Source organism: Trichosurus vulpecula, chromosome 1 (genome assembly GCF_011100635.1).
Source record: "Trichosurus vulpecula isolate mTriVul1 chromosome 1, mTriVul1.pri, whole genome shotgun sequence".
Taxonomy (NCBI): domain Eukaryota; kingdom Metazoa; phylum Chordata; class Mammalia; order Diprotodontia; family Phalangeridae; genus Trichosurus; species Trichosurus vulpecula.
This window is the reverse complement of record NC_050573.1, coordinates 259,018,802-259,035,960: the sequence shown is the minus strand read 5'-3', so window position 1 is coordinate 259,035,960 and position 17,159 is coordinate 259,018,802. Positions and strand designations below refer to the sequence as shown.

General features: G+C 38.9%; 1 protein-coding gene across 2 annotated transcripts in view; it reads left to right on the top strand.

The window, feature by feature from the left end:
- The window catches only part of LOC118833926 (ethanolaminephosphotransferase 1-like), a 155,393-nt gene that overhangs the window by 66,543 nt on the left and 71,691 nt on the right, over nucleotides 1-17,159 (top strand). Inside the window, exons 2-3 of one of the 2 annotated variants that reach the window (XM_036741355.1) lie at nucleotides 4,653-4,721; nucleotides 7,148-7,256. In XM_036741355.1, the coding sequence (XP_036597250.1) occupies nucleotides 4,653-4,721; nucleotides 7,148-7,256 (178 nt within the window). The remainder of the gene's footprint in view (nucleotides 1-4,652; nucleotides 4,722-7,147; nucleotides 7,257-17,159) is intronic. The other variant, XM_036741356.1, reaches the window with a different exon arrangement.

Below are 17,159 nucleotides of genomic sequence, written 5' to 3'. Positions count from 1 at the left end.
CCTTGCATTAGGGCTAAGGCTGTGTCTCTGAATAATGACGAGGTATTATAAATATGGCTATCGACGTTTTGTCTAGTTTACAGGATTCTTAATCTAATCCAGGGTCTGTGAACTTCTTTAAATTTTTTTTTTCGGTGAATGTATTTCAATGTAATTAGTTTCATTGGTAATTCTATGTATTTTTATACATAAGAAAACATTCCGAGAAAGGGTCTGTAGGCTTGACGGTTCTTTCAAAGGGATTCTTGACGTACAAAAATGGTTGAGAACCTCTGGTCTCACAAAAACACAAAACAGCTCTATGTATAACTTTATAGCGCTTATGACCAATATCTTAGCACGGTGCCTGTCACATAGTAAGCACAAAGTAAATGCCGGCTTGACTGGCTAATTGACTTAGGTAGGTTGAAAAGCCTGCTTTTGAGGGGTGGCATGGTACAAATAGGGAGGATAATTTGGTTCCTCTGGGAAAGAAAAAATCAATTGCAGTAAAAATGAGGCATTTTTAAAAAGAAGAGTATTCAAATTCCTGTCATTCCTCAGAAAGTGACACATGTATTTGAAATGGAAATCAGTTACTAAGAAACAAGCAGCAAAGACTAGAGGCTTGCAATAGATTCTTAAGCCATCATTTAAAATCCTAGCTGAGCAAGGTTTGGTGGCATTGGCCTGTAATCCCTGATACTGGGGGAGACTTGAATTGGGAAGTGTTGAGCCTCATTAGACCTAAAGCCACAGGAGTGGAGGGCCACCAGGCTGCTTAAGGAGGGGCAGAACAGCCTGGATTAGACAAATGTAGTTTCATCTATTGGCCATCAACTGCCTGGTGTAGACCTTTATTTTTCTTCCTGTCATTACTGTCTCCTGGTACCTAATTGCTTTAACTGGAGGAGTTGTGGAGAGATACGATTTAGATGTTTTTTGCATATCACCCTAGAATCTAGCTGTTTAAGGAGCAGAGCCCACACCAGGAAGAAGACAGATGACTAGTGGAGATCTGGGCTTTCCAGGAGGAAAAGTGTGAGCCCTGCTTCTTCAGGAATAGCTCACCTCCCAGGTAGAACCCAAACTGGTTCTTCCCCAGCTGGGAATATTAGAGTTTTCTACTCTACAGAGGACCATATCTAGAAATAGAGTATTTGCTATCTGTGATAATATCTGCTCTAGAGTTGAGAGAGCAAACGGTGGGAGTAAGAACTTATAAAAAGATTTTAAAAACTCAACAAGACAGTGCATACTTAATCCATACAACTCGTGTAGTACCCCCCTAGAAGGTACCCCTCCAATTCACACTTACAAGTTCAAGGTATGTGTGAGTCTACACTCCTAAAATTGTTGCCTATGAGTGTTCACTGATATTTACCTGTAGTAGTCTCATATATGACACAATTAGTTTAAAGAAAAAATAATACTGAGATGTCATCAATCAACCAATCAATCAACAGGCATTTATCAATTGTCTACTGTATGCTAGGACAGGTAGGTGGCACAGTGGGTAGATCGCCAGGCCTGAAGTCAGGAAGACCGGAGTTCAAATCCAGCCTCAGACACTTGCTGGCTATGTGACCCTGGGCAAGTCACTTAACCCTATTGTAGTAGCAATTAGATTTGAAGATTTTTTCCACCCATTAATAGGCCATGTGACCTGCTTATGTCACAAGGATCCCAAGTTACATGTGGTGGGAGGAGCTTGCTGAGAGGAAAAGGAAGTTATGTCACAGAAACTGCTGAGAGAGAGAGAGAGAGAGAGAGAGCAAGAGAGAGAGATGTTATGGCTACTAATGGCTGCTAATGGCTGCCCTCATGATTGTTAGAACTAAACAGGCTGACTTAGCTGTACTGTGAGTTTGTGTTTGGGGAAGACCCTAGTAGGGGTTTGGAGAGGTTTTGGGGTGGCAAAGCTCCAGGCTGTTATATGGTGTTTTAAGTTCCTTGCTGTTAGGATAAAGTGGGCTGACTGGCTGTTGGAGCTGAACATTTGGTTATGGGACATGGTTCTCTGGTGTCTGAATAAATCTTATATTTCTTTTACCTTCTTTATGGAGAGTCTCTCATACTTTGTGATGCAGAACTACATAGGCATATTCACGATTATTGTTGATGTGTTTATTGCCTGTTACATCTGTTTGCTTCAGTTTATTCATCTATAAAATGATCTAGAGAAGGAAATGGCAAACCACTCCAGTATCTTTGCCAAGAGAACCCCAAATACGGTCACAAAGAGTCAGACATGACTGGAATGACTGAAGAACAACAACTGTATGCTAGGCACTGTACTAGGGACTAGAGATACAAATACATGGAATGAACCAATCACTACTCTCAAGGAGTAGTGAAGACAACAAATGCACATATACATATACATATACATATACATATACATATACATATACATATACATTCAGAGTTAATACAAATGGTGAAGAAAACAAATGCATATATATATATATTCAGAATTAACATAAATAAATACAAAATAGTTAAAGACAAGGTAGTATGGGAAGGAGGGACTTAGCAGCTGAGAGATCATAGAGGGAGCATGCTAAAGGTGGTGAGGGAAGAGAGGGATTTTCTAAGACAAAGGTGAGGAGGGAATTTACTTCAGGCATGGAAGATAACCACTGCAAAAACCAAAAGACAGGAGATGGAATGTTGTGTGTGAAGAGTGACAGGAAGGCCAGCTGGCCTAAATCACAGAGTACAGGAGAGGGAATGATGTCTGTCAGGGCTAGAAAGATAGGTTGGGGGCAAGTTGTGAAGGAGTTAAAAAGGTAAACAGTGGAGTTCATATTTTATCCTAGAGACAATAGGAAGCCACTAGAGTTGATCGAGAAAGGGAATGATAGGATCAGATTTGTACTTAAGGCAAATCACTTTGGAGCAGGATATGAGTTGGATTAAAGTGGTGAGAGAATTGAAGGCTGGAAGACCAAATTAGACTTTTGCACTAACCTAGGAAAGAGGCAATGAAGGACTGAATTAAGGTGGTACCTGTGTAAGTAGAGAGAGGGGGCTGGATGTAAGAAATGTTATAGAAGTAGGAAGAGTATGATTTGACAGCTGATTGGATATGTGGGGAGAAGAAAAGTAAGAAGTTAAGGTAATGCCAAGGTGACAAATCTAAGAGGTTGGAAGGATGGTGGTGCCTTTGACAAATATAGGGAAATTTAGGAGAGAAGAAGATTTTGGGGGAAAGATGCCAAGTTCAGTTTTGGATGTGTGAATTTGAGAAGTCTTGGGACATCCAATTTGAAATATCCAGTAGGCAGTTGGTGATGCCTCCTGAAGCACAAAGGAGAGATTTGAGCTATTTTTATAGAGTTGTTAGTTGTCTTTGTGGTCCTCTTCGAAAAGGAAGGATGAACAAGAACAATATATGTTTGTATAGAGGTGCACACTTTTAGGGAGCACAGGTGGCTCAGGACATTCACACCTGTAGTAGTTCAGAGATGATTTTCTCTTCTCATGGTGTTCTCATGCTGTTCCCCCTGGGCTCAGAGTTCTCCAGTGGCTGAAACTATCTCTCATGTCACTAAGCTCTGGTCTTTTGCCTTGAGTGACCAGGACCATTCTCTGCAAAGTGTGATGTCTCCTTCAAGGTGAATAGCTCTACAAAAAAAATTCCTCCCTCCTCCCTTCCCCTGCTGCCATGCCCCCTGCCCTCAGATGTCTTCTTGCAGATGGCCAAGAGAAAGGCAAAAATCATTCCTTCTCAAGAGCTGGCTGTTGTTGTTCAGTCGTGTCCAACTCTTCGTGACCCCAGTTGGGGTTTTCTTAGCAGAGATATTGAAGGGGCTTGCCATTTCCTTCTCTAGCTCATTTTACAGATGAGGAAATTAAGGAAAACAGGGTTAAGTGACTTATCCAGGGTCTCATAGCTAGTAAGTATCTGAGAGTGGGTTTGAACTCAGGTCTTCGACTCCAGGCATGATACCCTATCCATTGTGCTGCCTAGCTGCCCATTCAAGAGCTGGATTCTTTTTCTATTTCTTACTCTCTTCTCTGCTGCCAAAGGGCACACTCCTTGGAGCTGTCTCCTACCTCAACGCCAGAGAGTAAGTTGCTTTTTAGAGGACCACCAGGAACTTGGCTAGCTGCTCTCTAATTATATCATTTGGCTGTAGAACATCTTCACACTTATTAAAGGGGCAAGGAAGTGTAGATACTTCTTTTAATTTTATTTAAACCCTTCAGACCTTTATGAGTTACTCTCCTCTTACATTCTTTGATTACATCTATCAGGCTGAGAGAAAACCAATCGATCTATCCATTCCCTCCCACCTACCCCACCCATATGGTAAATTCTTTTAGCATCTTTTTAAACCATCTCAAAATAATTAAGCAAAATATTTTTCATCTCTGTGACTGGAATTTTTTTCTTTTTTAGAGTAAGTGGATTTAAGTAGCTCCTTCTTTAATCTTTCCAGCTATAAGTTCTCTCCCTCATGAAATCACTTTGCATTTACCTATCTGTATACAGGTTCTATATACCCTCCTCCTTGAAGGCAAAGACTGCTTTGATTTTTTGTCTTTGTTATCATTTGTACTAAGCACTTGGTAGGCACTTAAATTTTGGTGAATTGAATCCAAAATATTCATCATTTGACTTTTATGTGGCACTAATTTTGATGTTTCTTTCCTTTTTTTCACAGTATAGTGCTGTAGATACAAATCCTTTATCAGTGTATGTTATGCAGCATCTCTGGAACAGAATAGTTAAGGTAAGTATGATAGCACGTTTTAAGTTTTATTTTCTTAGCTGTTTCCATATGTTGATGAAACCAAAGAAAGAGAGATTGATTTGGAAACACATAACTAGTAGAACAAATTCTCCTTCTCCCTCAAAGCAGAAAAAATACTTTTGAGGTTTAATTGATTGCGATCACAAGTATCATTGGACTTAAGACAAATATTATCTTTGAAGTATGTTTTGTTATCATTGCTATACTTTCCCTCCAGTTCCTCAACTTCTTGGCCTCTGTAAGACTCAGTTCTTGTACTCAGGAGACATTGAGTTGTATTTAATAAATGTTCTATATGCATCTATATAATCTTTATCTTTTTCATTCTTTCATAAATACTAGAGGATTTTTTTTCTTTTGCAAAGGGAAATGGAAAGTTTCTTCGGTTTATGAAAGATATGGAGGGAGTATATCATCTACTACATTGTGGTTCTTTTTTTAAAAGTTATTAATTAGAACTGTTACTGAAATTTAATTCTGAGGTGGTCATTCATTCATTCATCAAATATTTATTGAGTACTTGCCATATGTATCACAAATTGTACTATGTACTAGGTGGATGATGGGGATCAGAAAAGAGGATTTAGAAACATATGAGATCAAATCCCTGTCCTCAGCAAGATTATAATCTCATTGAGAATATTTGTGTATAAGATGTTATAAAGAGGAATCAATAAGGAGGGTTTTTAATTTTTTCATAAATATTACTTGTAATTAATCAATGTAATCATTACCACATAGCCTCATTACTATTGGCATAATTTTTATTTGTGTTCCTAAAATACAGAATATTGAAAGTGACTTTAATTAAGGCCTCCTTACTTAAACTAGAAGACATGTACTGTAGTAATTACTATTGTAACAGTACAATTACTGTTACTCACAGGAAGATGAGGAATCAGTATGGGTTTGGAGATCACTGTTTTAGGCTGCATGTTATAACTACCCCAGTTCACACAACTATTAATTAAACTCAAAGGTTCCAGAAGGTTGATTGTGGGGCCCAATGCAGTTTATTATGGGTGGGTAACTGCCACCATATTCTCATGTGGTTCCCTTGTGTCATCCTTGGAAAACGACTTACCAGCTTCTTGTGAATCATCATTTTAAATTGCAGCTAGACTTTTGGAGACCCCCAGGCTGACTCTTCATATCCTGGAGGAGAAAGTGAGGCTGGTGACCTTACACAACCCTCCCTCACTCAAATCAAAGTCACCTGCAAGTCATATCATCATTTCCCTGATATCATGGTTCTCTTCAGGAATGAAGGACAAACACAACAACCTCATGTCCCACCTTGCACATAGTAGGCATTTAATAAATGTTTATTGAAATGCCGCTTTCAGTTCTCTTGAGAGCCTAGGGAGGGTAGATTGCAATCTTCTTGCATTTTTCTTTTTAAAGTAAATTCCTCTCATGCTTTATCAGCTGCCCCTTTGCTCAGGTCAAAGAAATGGTGTAGTAGCTGTCACCCTTCCCCACCAAAGGTTGGCAGTAAGTCATCATTCTGCTTTTCCAGTGAAGTTTAACCACAGTACAAGCTTGTAAGCAGTGGGGTGCTGGAGTCAGGTTGTCCTGATTCTGACTGTTAAATTTTCAGAGTGAAAATTTACACTTCAGAAATCAACAAAGCTATAGCCCGATTTATGTTTGTTGATTGTCTCTAGGCTTAAGAAAGTGATGGAAAAATGTTAATAATGCAGATTAAACTTTAAAATGTGTCCTGTCTACTCCTCTCCCCTGAGCTGGCTGTTAAACATTTACTCCTTCTTCTAGCATTAAATTTAGAGCTAAAAGGAACTTTAGATAATGTCTAGTCCAGTTCCCTCCTTTTATAGATTATTTTATGAATAAGAAACATGGGAGGTAGAAGAAAAAACATTTTCAGTTTTTAGAATGTAGTGAACTTGAGTCCTGAAATGTATTCACATAGTTTCATTATTATGGTATTATTTTTTCCTTCAGAAAATTTATGGTAGCCACTATATTTTAAAATTGTCTTCAAATTCAAATTCTCTATAGTGAACAGAAGGAACTATTTAAATTTTTTTTGTTTTAGAATTTTGCTGCATTAAACATAATGGGTCAGTAGGTGGGGCTTAGGAATTTTTGGTTAAAAAAAAAGATCTTTTTTCAGTAATTGAATTTGCTCCCTTAAGCGAATCTTATTGAATATTGATTATGATTCTGTTTGACAATGTCTAATGATTAATTCATTGGTATAACTAAATCTTTACCATTTTATGCAACATTATGATTGTATAATGTGCCCAGGTAACATATATCTCACTTTATTGCTTTTTGGTGGGTGGTACCTGAATTACTAATTTAACATCTAACTCACTGTTACTTTTCATTCTTATGAATTTTAAATATGATTTTTCTGTCCTTTTTGTATTTTTCAGATAGTGCCACTGTGGATTGCACCTAACTTGCTTACCTTTTCTGGATTTTTATTGCTTTTTATCAATTATTTAGTATTATGTTTTTATGACTGGGATTATACTGCCTCAGGTAATAATATACATACTAATTAGACAAATAATCCAATTTTAATTCTTTTGAATAATCAAAGCTAAATTTAAAATCACCTCAGTCATTTGAACTCTTTATATCGATTTTTTATTTTGATGATTTAAATTTACACTCACCCGTTGTTTTGTCTGAACTTATTGTGACATTTACTCATTAAAAATAATAATAGTAATATCATTTATTCTATCATTCTAGATCATTATAATATCATTCTAAAATTTACAGAGTGCTTTGCAAATATTGCATTTGATCCTCCCAGCAGACCTGGCATATGGGTGATATTATTATCCTCATTTTGCCAATAGGGAAACTGAGGCAGACAGAGGTTAGGTGACTTATTCAGCGTCACACAGCCAGTAAGAGTTTGAGACTGATTTTGAATTTAAGTCTTCCTGACTGCAAGTCTAGTACTCTATCTACTGTACCATCAGCTTCCATAATAAGCTAACATTCACATACCACTTTAAGGTTCCTAAAGCTCTTTTCGTGTCATCCTGTTTAATCTTCACAACAACCCTGCAAAATAGGTGCTATTATCACCCCCATTTTCCAAATGAGGAAATGAGTCTGAGGCAGGTTAAGTGACTTGCCCAGGGCCACACAGCTAGTTAGTATCTGAGATAGAATTTGAACTTAGGTCTTCCTTCCTCCGTGGCCAATGCACCATCCACTTTATCCATCTGGCTGCTCCCTGCAAATAAGGATGTAGGGAAATTTACCCAAGCTCCAGGACTTTAATGTGCTGTTTCCAGATCCCCCACAAAATTCTATGTGCCAAGTACCAATCAGTCTTGTGTTCTCATGAAAGCAGCTCTCAGAAGGTCCTAAATGAGGCAACAGATTTGATTTTAGATTGTGTTCCTGTTTGTACTTGAAAGCAACAAAATTGCATTTCTCTTAGAATATTTTCTAATTCAGACTTTTAATTATTATTAAATTAATTATAATTAATATGTAATATATAATTATATGATATAGAATTAAATTAATTATGATTAAAATTAACTTTTAATCCTGATCAACTTTCTCACATAGTCCAAATTAGTGAGATTTTACTAGGTTAGAAATGTGTGACCCTGTTAAAAAGTCTCAACAGCCCCAGAGTCACTCACTCTCTTCTCCTGAATGAAAGAGTTGGATGGGAATCCAGAAGCCACCACCCCCATCTGTATGTGAATAGAAAGGCTCTCAGCAGCATCCCTGACAATCCAGCTGTCTCCTAGAGGCCTCCAGCGAGGTGGAACCCACCATCTCCCATTCTACTTTTGAGTATCAATAGTTGTTAGGAGGTTTGTTCTTATATTGGAGCCAAAACTTTTGACTCCACTATTTTTCCCCACTACATTACAGTTTTACTGTAGAGGGAAGAAAAGAGAAAAGATATAGAAGGGCTAATAACCTGAGAACTATAGGAAGAGAAATGAAAAGGAGAGAAGGGAGAGACTAAAATAGGGCAAAAAGAAAACTGGAAAATATTTGTGGTGAGATAAAGGCAGAAATAGGACTTGTTAAAACATTTTTAGGCATTTCCCTGGTTTCTTGGGCCAGTCTTTTTCCTGGGCAGGAAATCACCTGATTAAAAAAAAGATTCCATTAGACTAAGCAGAAAATTATTCACATATACATTTGTGTGCTTTTTTATGTATTGTAGAGTAGTGCTTACTTTACTTCTAACATGCAAATATTTTTAGTTATGTGCTATTTAGTGGTTTAAGAATCCATTAATCTATATTACATTTTTAGAAATTATTACTCAGTAATTTGCCATCCCCTTCAGTTAGGTGGTGTAGTGGATAGAATGCAGTGCCTGGGGTCAGGATGACTCATCTTTGTGAGTTGAAATCCAGCCTCAGAGACTTATCTCTGTGATCCTAGGCAAGCCACTTAACCCTGTTTGCCTCAGTTTCCTCTTCAGTGAAATGAGATGGAGAAGGAAATGACAAACCATTTCAGTATCTTTGCCAAAAAACACCAAACGTGGTCATAAAGAGTGGGACACAACTGAAAAGACTGAAGGACAATAGAAAATTTGTAATCCCTCTTCTCTTGCTCAATTCTAATTTTTAAGGAATTATTTTCTTCAGTGAGCTTTTGTACCTCCTTTTCCATCTGACTAATTGTACTTTTTAAGGAGTTGTTTTCTTCAGCAAATTTTTAAACTTTTCCCACTTTTTTGTGTTTCCTTTACCATCTAACTCCTTTATCATGATTCTCTTGCATCATTCACATTTCCTTTTCCAGTTTTTCCTTTACATCTCTTATGTGGTTTTTAAACTCTTTTTTGAGCTCTTCTAGGAATTCTTTTTGGGCCTAACAACCATTCACATTTTTCTTTGAGGTTTTGCATGTAGCCATTTTGACATCATTGACCTCTTCTTAGTTTGTGTTTTGATCTTCCCTGTCTTCACAGTATCTTCGTATGGTCAGGTTCTTTTTTTGTTGTTTTCTCATTTTTCCAGCCTATTTCTTGACTTTTAACTTTATATTAAAGTTGGGCTCTCTTCCCAGGGTGGAGTGGGCACTGTCCCAAGAGTTAGGTTTTTTTTTCTGCTGTTTTCAGAGCTAGTTCTGGGGGGTCTGTACATTTTCAGTTCTTCCAAGGTGGTATGATTAAAGGAGAGGTGTGGTCTCTGCTCTCCTGGCCTGTGCTCTGGTCTGTGAGTGCCCACAAGCACTCTTATCTGCCCTGGAACTGTGACCAGGGTTCCCGTTACCCTCCAGCTTCAAGCTTTAGTGCACGAGTGCTCCTCCTTGTCCTAGGACTGTGACCTAAATTGTCATATGGGCAATACAACAGAGTAATACATCCACTGCCACCAAAGTGTCCCCAGTAATCTCTTCTGACCAGTTGTCTGTTTCCCTTACCATCTTTGGGCTATGAGCTCTGGAAGCTGGGATGATAGATTGTCACCCCGAAGAACTGCTGGGGTTGCAAACCTGGGTGATGGAGAGGAAGGTAGTATCCCAGAGATTAATAGGTATCAGACCCATGGTACCACCCCAGGTTAGCCTCACACTGATCCTGCCTAGAGTGAGTCACATTGAACAGGACCTTTACCCATGTAGTCGCCCTACCTAGAGAGCTGCCAGAAGACCATTATTTCTCCCTGATGCTTCTGGGGATTTCTCTGGTCTTTTCTAACCTTTTCCTGCTTGTCACTGCTATTCCTAACCCTGCCTGGGACCCAGCCCTCACATCAGATAAATACTTCTCATCTTATCCCAGGACCAACTGGTGTTGGGATCTATGGCCTTCAGTGATAAGAAAGAAGGTATAAAGAGAAAAGGCAGGGAAGAACAGGACTCAGCATCACTCCTTGATATGTTTTTCCCTATCCTCTTTCCCCAATCCTAGTCTGAGTTCCTTAACACATCACAAAACTTGTCGGAGGTAACAAAGAAAGGAAGAGAAGGGAATGGAAAACCACCTTCTCGTTACAACAGGACCTCTGCCATCATTGCTCTTACCTCTTATTCTATTAGGGCTCCCTGCCCTAGAAGGAAAAGGAAAACCTCAATAGTCGCCACTGAGGCAGCCCTGAAGTTGAAGCTTTTCTCTTGACCTTTAGCAACCAATTTTTTTTTTCTACACCTAACCCAGCAGTAGGAAGGGAGAAAGGGAAAAGAAATGAGGAAGAATAGGAAGAAAAAATGAGAGTAAATCTCATGCTGCTTGGCCACAGAACCCCCGTAACCGCTACACCCCCTATGCCATCTCTAACTGCTCCTGCTTGCCCTGCTCTGACTCAATCTTGGCATTCACAGGAATGATGAGGGAAAAGAAAGAGGAACCTAAACCATGTCCTAACAGTCCTCTCTTTTGCGAACCCTGCCACGCCTCTAACCCCTTTCTCATCACCCAAAGCCCTCACTACCTGTTTTTATGAGGCAGCTAGGTGCACAATAGATGGAGTGCTGGACTTAGAATAAAAAAGACCTGAGTTCAAATCTTCTCACAGATACTTACTAGCTGTGTGACTCTGGGCAAGTCACCTTAACTTCTCTCTGCCTAAGTTTACTTATCTCAAAAAAAAGAGAATGATAATAATATTAGTCACCTCAAGAGATTGTTTTAAGAGTCAATTGAGATAATATATGTAAAGTGCTTTGTAAACCTTAAAATGCTACATAATTGCTATTCATTAATACCATTATAATTATTATTATTCTCAGTCTGCAGGGGCATTTTTTTATCTTCACAGTCTTTGTTGCCCCAGATCTCCACTCCCGCTTCTGGACCTCCTGTCCCAGAACATGGGAGTATTATGGTCACAGTGGTCACTCTCCTGTTTCCCTTTGCTTCGGCCAAGAGCTATGCTGGATATCTGGGGTAAAGGAGGGGCAGAAATGAGTATCCTCACTTCTGATTTCTCATTTCTCATAGTGAGTCTTCAGTAGCACTCTCAAAAGCTCATGGTTTGCTGTCCTGTAGAGATGGGACAGGAAAAGGTTAGTGATAAGATAGTCTGAATTCATGGGGGCACAAAACAGAGAGAAAGGGAGGCAAATACACTTAGTGATTGAAATAAAACATCAGGTGGTCGGTCTGGGAAGAGCCAGAGGGAAAAAAGATTATCACAACAGATATCATTGTTCAGAACAAACAAACAAAAAGTCAGCACCAATGAATCATTGGGATGCAAGAGAGCTGGCAGAACTGACTGGAAGGTGGCTGAGATCAGTAGCATGCAGGTCAAAAGAAGGGTGTAAACCCAAGCAAAGAGTGCTCAAAATCAGTCATGCCTGGCCATCTGAGTACCTGTGACTTTGTAAACTGAGGTGGGTAGAGGCTAGCCCTGCCCTCCTGGTCATCCTCTGTTTACCTTTGTTACCTCTTGGCTAGGCAACAACCTGTCAGGGATGCGGTTGGGAGAGATGTGTTCCTAAGTCCCAAACTAGAAAACCCAATGAGTTTCCCCATAGAACTATTGTTAAATATAAATATATTTATTGTTAAATGTTGTTAAATATAAATATTCCCATAGAACTATTGTTAAAATTACAGTATTATTAACATTCTACTTTATTATAATAATAATAGCATCATATAATGCTTTTAAGATTTGTAAAACATATATTATATATAAAACATATCACATTTTATCATCCCAATAGCTCTGTGAACTAGGTGCTATTATTATCACCCCCATTTTACAGAGAAGAATTTGAGAGAAGTTACATGACTTGCCCGGGTTCATATAGCTAATAAGAGACTGAGGAATGATTTGGAATCAGGTCTTCCTCCCTCCAAGTCCAATACTATCCACTATGCCACCTAGGTGCCTATTTTGGGTTCATTACCCATAACAGGAATGTGTGAGCTGCCCTTGAAAATTAACTATCATGTATGATACTGCTCCTATGGGAAGATATTTCTGAGTTCTAAACAACTAAATTACAAGTGAACTTTTCACAAAGTGAGAACTGCTATCATATGGAAAAGGGATTAGACATTCTCTGAGGAAGGAACCAGAAGCCATAGGTAAAGGGTACAACAACATGGTAAAGACAAGCAACTTTGAAAGAATTAGACTTTGATCACCGTAATGATCAACAGCAATTCTAGAAGACTGATGATGAAACAAGCCATCTACCTCCTGATAGAGAGTGGAAATTTGTTTTGTCTGACTATATATGTTTGTAACCAGAGGTTTTTTTTCCTTTCTCCATTCTCAGTTAGGAATGAGGAGGTTAGCACAGGAGGGAGAAAAGGCAGATTTTTGCTGATTAAAAAATACATAATTTAAAAAAAGACAAAGCTTAAATCTTACTTTCGATAGGTGGTCTTTCCTGGTCCCTTAGCTGTTAGTGCCTTCCTTTTCAGATTACTTTCCATCTACTCTTTATGTGTGTGTTTATATGTGTGTATATACAGGGCATTCCAAAAGTCAGTAGTTTTAAGCTTGTTAAAGCTTAAAGCTATACTAAGACTTTTGAGATACTCTGTGTATGAATACACACATACATACTTATGTTGTTGTTGTTCAGTTGTTTCAGTTGTGTCCAACTTTTTGTGACCCCATTTTCATATTTTCTTGGCAAGGACACTGGAATGGTTTGCCATTTTCTTCTCCAGCTCATCTTACAGATGAGGAAACTGAGGCAAACAGGGTTAAGTGACTTGCCCAGGGTCACACAGCTAGTCTGAGGCTGGATTTGAAGTCAGAAAGATGAGTCTTCCTGACTCCTAGCCTGGTGTTCTATCCACTGTTCCACCTTACTGTCCCCTCCCCCCCCACACTCATATATTATCCATCTAGTTGTTTGCATGCCATCTTCCATGACAGAATATCTTTTTCTGAAGGGCAGGAGAATTTTTTGTTGTTGTTGCTTTTACTGGTATTTCCAGCAGTTAGTGTAATGCTTAGCATTACACTAAGTAAGAACTTAATAAATGGTTGTTGACTGACTGGCCGACGTAGGGGGAGTAGTAGGAGCCAGGATTTTCTTATAGCCAAGAAGTTGCAAGCGGGTCATTCCAAACAAATCTGAAAAGTCCAGAGACATTGTGGTACAGTGGATATAGTTGTAGATTTGGGCCAGGAAGGCCTGTGTGCAAATACTGCCTCTGATATTAAATGCATATACTTAGACTGGTTGATTAATGTTTCTGAGCCTTAATTTTCTCATTTTTAAAATGAAGGGCTTTGGCTAGATGACCTCTAAGGTCTCTTCTGACTTTTTATGATTCTAAAAAAATATGACACGATTCTGGCATCACCTTCTGGTTAGTCACAAAAGAGTTTTAAAATGTCCAGAAACAAAGGGTGTGGTTTCAGTAGGTCAAGTCAACAAACGGGTCAACAAGCATCTATTGCCAGGCACTGTGCAAAGTGCTTAGGATATAAAGAAAGGGAAATAACAGTCCTTGCCCTCCAGGAGCTCACAATCTAATGAGGGAGACAACGTGTGGAGAACTATGTAGTAACAAGTGATATATACAGGAGAAATTGGGAAGGTGCTAAGATTAAGAAGGGCTGGGAAAGTTTTCTTGAAGAAGGTGGAACTTGAATTGAGAGTAAAGTGTTGGGTTGCCAGTTAGCAATGGGTAACCAAGGGTAGAGATAGAATCAGAATCAATAACCAAACTGATAAATCACAAAAATAAGAAGATGAAGAAGAAGGAGGAGGAGAAAAAGGAGGAGCAAGAGGAAGAAAAGGAGAGGGGGAGGAGGAGGAGAAGTGGAAGAGTAAGAAGGAGAGGAAGAGGAGAAGGAGGAGGGAAAAAAAGGAAGAAGAAGTGATAGTAGGAATAGGAGTAGTAGCAGTAGTAGTAACATTTATATAGTGCTCACTATCTTCCAGAACCAAAACAGGTTAAAGCAGTACAATGATTCTCCATTCTTAGTGAACTGGCAGATTTTTAAATACGCCCTGTGGGAAACGCTTCTCATTTCATCTCCTTGATAGGGTGCTACAAAAGGAGGGTCTCAGCTCCCTATTCTTCTGAATGAGAAGTAGTTGTCATAGAACCAGAGGTGGAAGCCAAGTTGATTGCCTGGGAATTGCGAACTTCCCCTGCTTCCATTACTGTACAATTACTCATTTGTTTATAATGAAAGTCCAAAAAATGTTTTGGAAAGGAAAAAAAAAAGATGGAATTGGAGATTTGGTAGTGTCACAAATAATTCTTACTGAAAACAAAGGCCTGAGTCGTACAAATATGGCCAAACCCGTTTGTCCCTCTGTCATATTCCCTTATCCATAAGGAATCTGGGTTTCTATGCTAGTTATCAGATTGATGAGGGGTTGGGACTAGTTGGTAATTATAGGAAATCTCCCTGAGGCACCTCTTTGAAAAGAGAATTCATGGCTATATAAATATAATGTTCAACCTTAAGCAGTAAGCTGCCAGGCCAGGGGAAGCCAGGTGACTAATGCCTGCAGCCTTTTTAGGTGCCTAGATGTGTCCACTCAACAAGAACTCTTTGCCTTGGAAAATATTTTCCTCCCTCCTCCCAAATAAAGCTAAACAAACAAAAAACCAAAACGAAACTGAATGCTACACATTTATAATGACCAAGTTTGGCCCTGGAGAAGGGTTGAGGAAAATGTACTTTATCCTTCCTTCACGGCAGAGGTGGGAGATCATGGATGTGCAGTACTGTATGTACTGTTACTTGAGGGGTAAGTTTTGTTGAACTGTCCTTTTTCTGTCTTTCTTTTTTAATCCTTTTTATAAAGAAATGGCTCTCTGGGCATGGGAGAAGGAAGGCATATATTAAAAATATGATAGGGATAGAAAAAGAAAAGGTATCTTTTTTTGATGAAATGTTTGAGTTCTATAAAACACAACTCTGGGTCTTAAGTATTCCTAAGGCCAATCTTATAGGCCAAGGATCTTATATAATAAAATCACAGAACTATTTAAAACTGGTGACTTTAGAAGTCATCTAGACTGGCATTTCCCAGCCAAGGACCTTAGACCAGCTTGCAAAACTTTTTTTTTAATTAAAACATCTTTTATTGGGATGTGTTTTTTAAAACTTTATTTTAAAATAGATTTCTTCCCCCTGTTTTCCCCAGAGTCATCCTATGTAACAAAGATTAAAAAGAGAAAAAAAGCAGTTTGGCAAAAAACCCCATGTCAATTGAATCTGATAGCATATGCAGTGTTTCATGCTCATAGTGCCTGACATCTTCCCCAAAAGGGAGGAAGATGCATCTTCTCCTCCTTTCTTTGGTCCAAGCTTGGTCCATTATAATCATGTGGTCAAATATTCTATTTCTCTTTTTAGTTTGTAAAACTTATAATCCTGAAGGCCTTTACTTCCTAATGCCTATAAACTTAACAAATTGATTCCTCTTCCATATTACAATACCCTACTCCTTTAATCCTCCTATTCCCTCCTTCTCCCCAGGTTCTGACCTCCATTTTTGAGCTGCAAGTCATATAACCTCTGCTATCTGTGGTCAATAATAGAACAATTTTACTGGTTCACAGAATAGCTTGGGTTGGGCAAATTCTAATCTAATCCAGTCCTATTTTTAAGTCAAGTCTCTGGCATAGAGATGTCAGTCAGTCAACAAGCATTTATTAAGTCATTTCTATGTGCCAGGCATGCTGGTAAGGAATAGACATTAAAAGAAAGGCAAAAACACATCCCCTACTGTCCAGGAGCTCACATTCTAATGGAGGACACCATATGCAAAAAAAAAATACATATGTGATTTATAAAGTGTAAATGGAGGTAATCTCAGAAAGAAGTCAGTAGCAGTTTGGGAGTGGGGAAGGGAATTGGAAAGACCTCTTGCAGATGATGAGATAAGGAGGCTAGGAAACCAGGAGAAGGAACAGCATTTGAGACATGGGGAAGTAGTCAGTAAAAAAGCATGGGGTTGGGAAATGGAGTATCCTGTCCAAGGCACAGCAACGCTAGTATTGCTGGGTCATAGAGGATTTGGAGGGGAATAACGTGCAAGGAGACAGGAAAGGTAGGAAGGGACCAGATAATAAAAAGCTTTAAATGCCAGATAGGATTTTACATTGGACCTTGGAGATAACAGCAAGCCTCTGGAGTTCATTGGTGGTGGTAGGGAGTTGGTTAACATGGTCAACCAAAGGGAAATCCCTTTGGCAGTTCCAAGAAGGATGGATTGGAATGGAGTGATAGTTGAGGTGGGAAAGCCAACTAGAAGGCTATGGTAGTAGACTAGCTGTGAGGGCGACAAGGACTGCATCAGGGTGGTGGCTGTGTGAGGGGAGAGAAGGGGACATATAAGAAAAATATTATGATGGTAGAAGTGATAAGATTTGGCAATGGATTGGATATGTGAGGTGAGTATGAGTAACTTGTCAAAGTTCTCTTAATTCAATATTTGTTTTATTTGCTTAAGTGACTAGGCATCACCCTCTGCCCCTTAACCAGCAAAGTGACCCTC